This window comes from Diabrotica virgifera, chromosome 5, assembly GCF_917563875.1.
Source record: "Diabrotica virgifera virgifera chromosome 5, PGI_DIABVI_V3a".
Lineage (NCBI taxonomy): Eukaryota > Metazoa > Arthropoda > Insecta > Coleoptera > Chrysomelidae > Diabrotica > Diabrotica virgifera.
The window spans coordinates 217,597,434-217,606,904 of record NC_065447.1 but is presented as its reverse complement, the minus strand read 5'-3'; the positions used below and the strand labels follow the sequence as shown (position 1 = coordinate 217,606,904).

At 32.8% G+C, this 9,471-nt stretch overlaps 1 protein-coding gene across 1 annotated transcript; it reads left to right on the top strand.

The window, feature by feature from the left end:
- Positions 1-344: 344 nt before the first annotated feature.
- LOC126884653 (39S ribosomal protein L42, mitochondrial) lies at positions 345-1,264 on the top strand. Its single transcript, XM_050650720.1, has one exon. It carries the CDS (start codon positions 570-572, stop codon positions 924-926), a length of 357 nt encoding a protein of 118 aa, XP_050506677.1. The 5' UTR covers positions 345-569; the 3' UTR covers positions 927-1,264.
- Positions 1,265-9,471: the final 8,207 nt, after the last annotated feature.

Below are 9,471 nucleotides of genomic sequence, written 5' to 3'. Positions count from 1 at the left end.
AACTATTAGAGTGAAGTTATCGCCACGTAAATTTAACTTTTTTATGGATGTGAAGTTATCCGAGTATTTTTTTAGCCTACACACGATACATGCTGTCCTATAGTATTTTTACTACAAAAACGTTATTACGTAGGTCAAAATTTTTGACGTAAGAGAACTGTCAAAACATTAGAATGTGACTTTACATCACTGTCATGTTTATAAAAATATGGCAATAATGAAAAGTCACATTCTAATGTTTTGACAGTTCTCTTACGTCAAAAATTTTGACCTACGTAATAACGTTTTTGTAGTAAAAATACTATAGCAAAATTTGTTATTAATTAATACTGTGATATTGTCGATCAAGACTATTTAAAAAATAATAAAAAATTTCTAAATATGAAAATAAGAAGTGATATATGACAAAATAAAAAGTTTAAAAATAATTGTCATGGTCGAGGCCATAGAAACTACAGCTATTAACACATTTCTCTCATGGGATATGCTGTTTTCCAAAGTAAAGAGAAGATGAATTTTGATTTTGAGGTTAGCATATAAGTTTAAAGTTTAATTTAACAAAAACAAAAATGTTTTGCGCTGCTTATCGTGTTTGCTTTACACGACTAATTACTACAAGACCCCTGTCCACAGGTCACCAAAAAATCGTAGTTACTGATCAAGGTAGCACAATAATAGCTTGGCACCCAAAAGATGACTTCCCCTATGAATGCACTCGTCCATTACCAGTAGAACCAGAAAATGAAACTGCCACCGTTTTAAAAACAACAGTGACACCTGAGTTATTAGGTATATTCAACAAGAAGACACCAGAACAAGCAAGACAAGAATTAATGAACATCACTCATACCACCAAACACAGATGGTTCCCCAGGGCAAGAGATAAAAGAGCAAAGAAAACTCCAATGGACAGAGAATATTTGTAATTGAATATAGTTATTATCAAATTTTAATAAAAATGTAAAATGCAATTTTGTAGCTTTTAGATGTTCTGAAACTATCTTGCAAAGATTGTAAGTCAACTTTATAGACGAAAGTTTAACATGTTCACAACCAAGTGACTCGGTATATCCTCATCGATTTTTCTATAGACAAGCATTTCACCCGTAAGCCTGTGGTTGCATTGCACGTAATGGCAATGTAAATAGCTTTCATCTTTGAGGATGAAACTTAAATAAGCCCCTTGGTAGTGAACAGGTTAAATGAGACCCAAAGAAAGTGAAAATAAAGGGTTGGATCCCCAACGCCTTTTATTAAACTAAAATAGATGTTTCATTTAACATAGTAAGTAATAGTTTTATAAGTACAGTAGAACCCCGTAAATCTGAACCCCGTGAATCCGAACCAACAGAAAGTGAAAAAAATTTAAAAATTCAAGACAAAAACTTAAAAACATGTTTATTATACAGAGTAAAGCCAGAAAATTGGACAATGTAGGATTACTAGGACTTTGACATTTAAAATTTCTTAAAAATAAATATACTTTAATATATAGGTTTATAAAGGTTAAACACAAACTTACTTTGGTTCCCTCGTAGTCAACTTGAGTCCAAAAATATTGTCCACACTCTTGCGAGAACGTTTGGCTACTCAAAATCACAATGAAAGCTTTGAACTACTAGTTAAGGCTAACTTTCGGATAATCCGAACTTTTCGGAATCCGAACAGGCTGTCCCCCCAATTAGTTCGGATTTGCGGGGTTCTACTGTATACAAAATATAACTGCATATTTTTTATTTGTTTTCAGTCTATCACACAAACATCAATGTTTTGCTGGTTGAATAGTCTTCAGCATAGTCTTTTCTACATAGGTCATGCTGCAGCCAATTAGCTTATTGTATATCTTTCATCAACATAGAAGTCTTCGGGACATCAGGACTTGGGCAGATCTGCTATATAATAAGCTTTCCACCAAACCTAATATTTGTAAAGATAACCTTTTACTTAGCCCCAATACATCCAGGTATAGAATTGATGAAAATTTCTCTGCTTAGCTGTTAAGCATTTGTAACAAGGCTATAATCCCCAAAGTTGACAAGCTCTCAACCATAAGAGATATATCTAAAATGTTTATACCCGTATGCACGCCAATGGTGAATATAAAATTCTTAATTGTATGCCAAAAAATGCGCAATAACCTCTTAAAATCTACCAAATTTCATTGGCATATCACAAACCGTTTTAGAGCAATAAATAAATCGTCAGTTTATAAGAACAATTTCAACACCCCCTATATCAGAAACGAAGCATTTGCGGGCATACGTTTATAAAGCAAACTGTCATTATTTTATCATGCAGAATTACTCCTTAAAGTTTGCCGTACTTATTTAAAAACACCCTGTATTGACGAAAAACAGGGGTAGTTGTTAACCCTTAACTTGGCGGTGTGTACTCCAGGATACGTTGTTTATTATAATTAATTTCTCTATATATACGTAAAGTTGCCGCGAGATTTTAAACGTACCCTCTCCATAAAGTATTCGCCTAACCAATAAATTAATTTGAATGTCATACACAGAGATTTCCACCAATGAGAGAGCGTTTTATGTAAGCGTGCTAAAAATGGCTTCCAAAAAAGGTGTTAGTTTGTGTCATTCGGAAAGTAAATTCATTTTTTAAATGTTTTAAGTTATTATATGAATTGGTAAACTATAATTCTAGATAATTAGGCCTGCAAGAAACAATCGTATAAAATAATTTTCAGGATTTGTTTATAAACAAACAGATAGGATCACTTTGAAAAGTAGTATCTCTGAAAATACATTGCCAGGTTAGCGGCAATTTAGATAGTATCCTTGAATATACATTGGCAGGTACTGATGAAAATTGAATGAGTATCTTTTTGGATACATCACCCGGTATACGGACAAATACTAACTGTTTCTTATTAGCTACTTTGCCCATTAGAGAATTGACAGAAAAGTGATAAAAACATTTGGTATATTATGTTAGTAATGATTGATCGTATGTTCTTATCTACTCCAAAAGCTTGTATGTATGTCCCAGATTGTATGTATGAATCATATGTATATCCCGCCAATATTTCTTGAAAGTATTAGTATAAAAAAATGTTACAGTATGTTTTCATATTATCGAATTCTATTTTTTACATATTAGGTATATACAGTGCGTCTATAAAGTAACGCATAAATTCATTAGATATTATCTAAATAAACATAGAAATTCCCGAAACAGATCGATTTTTATTTTTAAATTACGATTTTTTGGCATAATACTAGTGACGTCATCCATCTGGCCGTGATGACATTATCGATGACACCGAAAAAGAAGATTCGTAGTCACGTCATATATTCGTAGAATATACCTGGAGAAGATGTCAGAAAAGATCTTTTCGGACACTTTCCAACTTTTACAACCAAAGGACGATGACGAAACTGTTGCAAAGGACAAACAGCAATGAGTTGTACAAAATGTAGGGCGAGATTATGTTTGACGGAATCCCGTAATTGTTTTTATGATTTTCATAATATCTAAATTTTGTAATATTTTATACTTATAATTACTTTCTACTTTTATTTTTTGAGTGTTCCAAGTTTTATTTGAAGTTTTGAATTTAAGTTTTAAAAATAAGTGTTTGATCACCATTGTAGTTTATTTATAATTTATAAATGTACATGATTATACAGGGTGTAACAAAAATACAGGTCATAAATGTAATCACATATTCTGGGACCAAAAATAGTTCGATTGAACCTAACTTACCTTAGTACAAATGTGCACATAAAAAAAGTTACAGCCGTTTGAAGTTACAAAATGAAAATCGATTTTTTCCAATATATCGAAAACTATTAGAGATCTTTTATTTAAAACAGACACGTGGCATTCTTATGGTAGTAGTATCTTAAGAAAAAATTATAGTGAAATTTGGACACCCCATAAAAATTTTATGGGGTTTTTTTTCCTTTAAACCCCCCCAAACTTTTGTGTACGTTCCAATTTAATTATTATTGTAGCACCATTAGTTAAACACAATATTTTAAAAACTTTTTTGCCTCTTAGTACTTTTTCGAAAAGTCAGTTTTTATCGAGATATTTTAAATATTTTTCAAATCCACCACATATTTTTGTATATGGCTAAGTACGATTATGGAGACTTGGTAATAATATGAAAATTTATTTATGATTTACATTTTTAGGTATACTTTGAACCATATTAAAAAAGAAGTAATATCTCGATAAAGAGTGCCTTCTCGAAAAAATACAAAAAGGCAAAAAAGTTTTAAAAACACTGTGTTTAACTAATGGTACCGCAGTAAAAGCTTAATTCGAACATACACAACCATTGGGGGGGTTTAAAGGAACAAAACCCCCATAAAATTTTTATGTAAACATATTAAAAAAGAAGCCGCAACTCGATAAAAACTGCCTCATCGAAAAAATAATAAGAGGCAAAAAAGTTTTAAAAATATTGAATTTAACTAATGGTACTACAATAATAATTTAATTGGAACGTACACAAAAGTTTGGGGGGGTTTAAGGGAACAAAACCCCCATAAAATTTTTATGGGGCGCACAAATTTCACTATAATTCTTTTTTAAGATGTTCCTGCCATAAGAATGCCACATGTCCATTTTCAATAAAAAATCTCTAATAGTTTTTGATATATTCGAAAAAATCGATTTTCATTTTGTAACTTCAAAGGGCTATAACTTTTTTTATGTGCATATTTGTACTAAGGTAAATTAGGTTCATTTGAACTATTTTTGGTCTCAAAATATGTGATTTAATTTATGACCTGTATTTTCGTTACACCCTGTATATTAATTGATACAATACTATGTGTATGGTTGAAACCCCTACACAAAAAGCCATCTATTCATAATTGAAGTAACACAAAACTCCACAAAATAAAATGACAACATTAAACAAATCTACAAATGTTTCGCTAAAAGTCTTGAAAATTCTGAAGACTTTTAGCGGAACAATTTATTGTAGATTTGTTTATTGTTTTCATTATATTTTGTGGAATTTTGATAATTTTGCTTTAATTCAATGACCCAATAATATTTAATATATTGGTCCAAACTACAAATATACATCTTGGCAATGTATCTTTCTAGATACGGAGGTATTTTTTTAATAACCTGGCAATGTATCTATTGGGCATCAGTACTTGTTTTATAGTGTTCGTGGCAATGTGTCTTGCGAGGTACATTGTAATGTACGGTACGCCTAGTAGTGTATCTTATGGGATACAATGTCAATAAAATATCAAAACATTTAAAATAGAAAAAAAACTGCAATTTACTCTGATAATGGAGCCCTCTAAAAATGACATCCAGTAAGCAAAAACATTTTTCTTACAGCGGTTATAGGCGCGCCAAGTTAAGGGTTAAAGTGCCTAACTTTTTTATTATCCAACATAAGCGAATGAATCAAAAAAACGGAATGTTAAGAAAACCTAAGGCTATAGTTGGGTTTTAATTTCAGTATTTTATAAAAGCTAGAACATTCCACAGGGTGTTCCAAAGTTTGAGAAAAAAACACAGTTTGATTCGTACACCCTGTATACAATGACAATGTACCTGTCTAGCAACAATATTATTACAGCGATATTGTTAAAGAATAAGGCTATAACATATTTAAAAAAAATACTTAAATCGGATATCAGGTTTAGGAAATACAAGTCATTAAAAATGGCCCATTTTTTAGGGTGCCCCTTTTTTGTGCGGGTGAGTGTAGAACATGATTTTTATAGTCTGTAAAAGGAAATGTAGCGCTGTATAAGAAGTCAAAAAACGGAGGTACAGAAAGTAATAGAACCAAAACACATAGAAAAGTAAAGTAGATACCTACACACTACACATCTATGCAGAAGAAGAACAAATAATGATGTTAATATAAATACTATATAAAGAACTAGCGAAATAATACTATTACTATTAAAAAACAGCCAGAAGACTACAGAGTTAAATACTAACTGTTAACTTGTTAAATACTACCCTAAAATTTATAACAAAGTTTACAAGACCTATTGAATCAGAGGATAAGTTAGCATGAACATGGTTTTCATACTGGAAAAGTGTGTTCTTCTTCTTAACGTGCCCTATCAAGTCCCCTTGACGTTGGCGATTAACATGGCGAAACTGTCTCTGTCTCGAGCTATTCTAAAAAGTGTGTACAGATGTGTAAAGAAGTTTCGTCATAAAGCAAATTACTGAGAAATCGCTAGAATATAATAGACCAGCATTTCTGTGTCTGATACAAAGTAAGACTCAAAGTTGTAAGCCATCTTCTGTATAATAGAGAAGTTCATATCCATTGAAAACATCTAACAACACGGAAATCGGAATAGATGGACAAATTACAGAACCTATAGACACAGGCAGTGGAATAAAATTCATTGAGCCCTATGCTCTTCAATTTAATCATGGATAAAACCATCAAAAATGGCGACAAGGGAAAGCATACAAAATGGGAAACAAAGAAGTAAAAATACTTAATGTTGCGTAGATGACGTAATATTGATAGCCCAAGATAAAGATATTCTGCAAAGACTAGTCCACAGATTTAACATAAGAGCAAAGGAATTTAATATGATAATCTCAACTCAGAAAACTAAAACAATAGTAATCTGCAATGAACCAATCAGATGTAAAATAGGAATTAACCCTTTAGCGTCGGGAACCGCATATATGCGCAAAAGTTTGCTTGCCACATATACGAGAGACGCATATATTCACTTGAATCAAAATGTACTTCAGATTTATTTTTATAAATAATTAATAAAACGTTTATCTTGTGTGCGTGTTTATTTAATTTTACACTAACGAACTTGTTTACCACAAAAGTCGGGAAATGCATAGATGCGCGAAAGTATTAAACAGACGCGCAAGGCCCAAAAACCCCCGTATGAGGCACTGCACGTTCAAAAATTGCCGTCGGGAAAGGGTTAATGGCATCCAGATTGAACAAGTAATGGAAATAAAGTACTTTAGGTACTTTTTTCGTGAAAAATTTAAATAAAGTACTTTTTACACTCTCCGGCTATGGAGACCTGGACAAAGAAGTGACAGATCAGGAGCGTCATTTGAAATTTTGTTTGGGGGGGGGCAAGCACTATATATACAATACATTATATATGATGTTATGATGAATATTGATGTATTTTTTGTAAATTTCAGTCATTTTTTAGGGCCAGGGGGGGGGCAAATGCCCCCCCTGGACGCCCCTGTGACAGATCAAGTACAAAAAGCAAATAGATTGCCAGAATGCCTTGAAAGACTAATATGGCGAAACAGACATGATTGAGAACCAGAACACTTGAGATGAGGTCAAGAATTTATAAAGCCACTGATAAGACCAATAATGACATATATGCTACAGACACAACACAAAGACTACTGTAAACGGCAGCTTAGGCACTGAGAATAATTATTACAGGAAATATGCTGGGATATCGAAAGAGAAGTGAAGATACAGTGGACTCTCTCTAAAGCGAACACGGATATTACGAGGTTTCGCTTATAACGAGGTACATTAGGTGTCCCGTGAAATTCCTATTCAACTATAACCATATATAACGAGGAAAAATGAAATCGAAGAATATGTTTCTTTACCTGTTTTAGCGCCGTAATGGTTATAAATAAATACTCCAACTGCCTGTATATAGAAATTCCCAACATCTGTGTTATTATCGAGGATCGAGGAAAGTGCTGTAATAAACTCCTTCCTGTTTATCGACCGATATTGAATATTGTAGTTACAATTTACGATGGCGAAGTCCCATTGTTCACTGTTCAGGTCGACCATCGACACCTAATAAACTACGTAAGAGGCAGCAAAACCTTTTAATATGATTGTTGTCTGATATAACGAGATCCGCTTAGAACGAGGTAATTAATCCACAATTTCAGTTCTCGTGTTCTTGTTCATGTTCTTAGCAAGAACATGTAACATACAGTGTAAAAACGAATGGTCAAAAGGACAAAGACATAAATCACCAATCGGTAGAAGTATTGGCCGACCGCGCCAAAGATGGAGTGTCAACTTTCCATGAAGGTATCAATCCGCCAATGCGAACATTCAGAATTGCTTATAAAGAGAAAGAAGAACTTTACACAATTTACTTATCAAACGCTAACGGCTCTTTCCATTTTTCTCAATAATTATTGGAGCATGAGAATGAGAAAAAAAATTTTAGCAATCAAAGATTTCCCAGTAACATTTCTAATTTTTTGGGATGCTAGTCCTTGGCTCTTGCGCTCTTTAATCGCCGCCCTACAATCTTTTTTGTCCATTTGTGATTTTTTTTCCTTGCCAAGTGACCGGCCCCGCCTGTTTTGGGGCCTTTCCTATGACATTTTATATGTTCGGCTTCCTTCGATACTCTTTCTCCCAATTTTATTTCAAGTACAGATCTTTCCATTTTTCTTACCAGTACGTCCTCACTGGTAGTATGTACAGCTGCGGCCGTTGAATAGTTTACATCCTTACTAGTGATGTAACGAATGTCATTTTTTGAACATTCGCGAATACGAATATCTGCTACCGACATTCGCGAATGCGGATGCGAATATTCAGTGTTTTTCAATTTGTTTCTATTTTGCAATGTTTTCTACATTTTATAATAAGAAGTTAGTAGATATTTAGTGTAAATCAATTCGAATCTTACGCTTAATTTTATTACTTCTTTTTTCTCATAATCCTTTGTGCCCTTCAGTGCGTCGGATATAGGGTTCCGCTCCGCTTCTTATCCATTTCTTCCACGCACTTCTATTGGTAGCCAGTTTGTTCATATCTCTTATAGTCATATGTCTCTCTTTTCACATATATTATGGATTTGGTCCATCCATGTCTTCCTCGGCCTTTGTTACCAATTTTGGCTTAATGTGCTTTCTTTTTTAGCCTATTTTGCTCCATTTGCAAAAGTTTTGTTCCAAACCATTTCAATTGTTAGTATTCGATATTCCATATCTCATTATCGGATTAACTATGTTGTATATACTTACTCTGAGTTTAGTTTTGTTATCTATTTCTGATTTCCCAACATTTGTATTATCTAATGAGTAATATGTAATACACGTTAGTAGCCTTCTTCATTTTATAACTCTTATAATATTGGCATGTCCGTTTTTCCATCATCTGTTATTATACTTTCCAAATAGGTACATATATTTAAAATTAAAAGCTTTATTACATAATACCAAATAAGAAAAAAGTGAAGGCTGTATAATGTGATTATTGAGGTTGACACATTCACGGACACGACTGCATATGAAGTCATTTACCTACACCATAAGAAGACGTGTCTAGATATGAAGCGTGTCCGTGAATGTGTTAAGTTACCTTTTCTTGATAAAAAAAGACGAGAAGTGATTAGATTTTGATTTTATTAACCAAATATTAACTTCAAATTATTTTCTTTTCTGTTATTCATATTCGCACAAACTTCGCGAATGCGGATGCGAATATGCAAAAATATGCGAATATTCGTTACATCACTAATC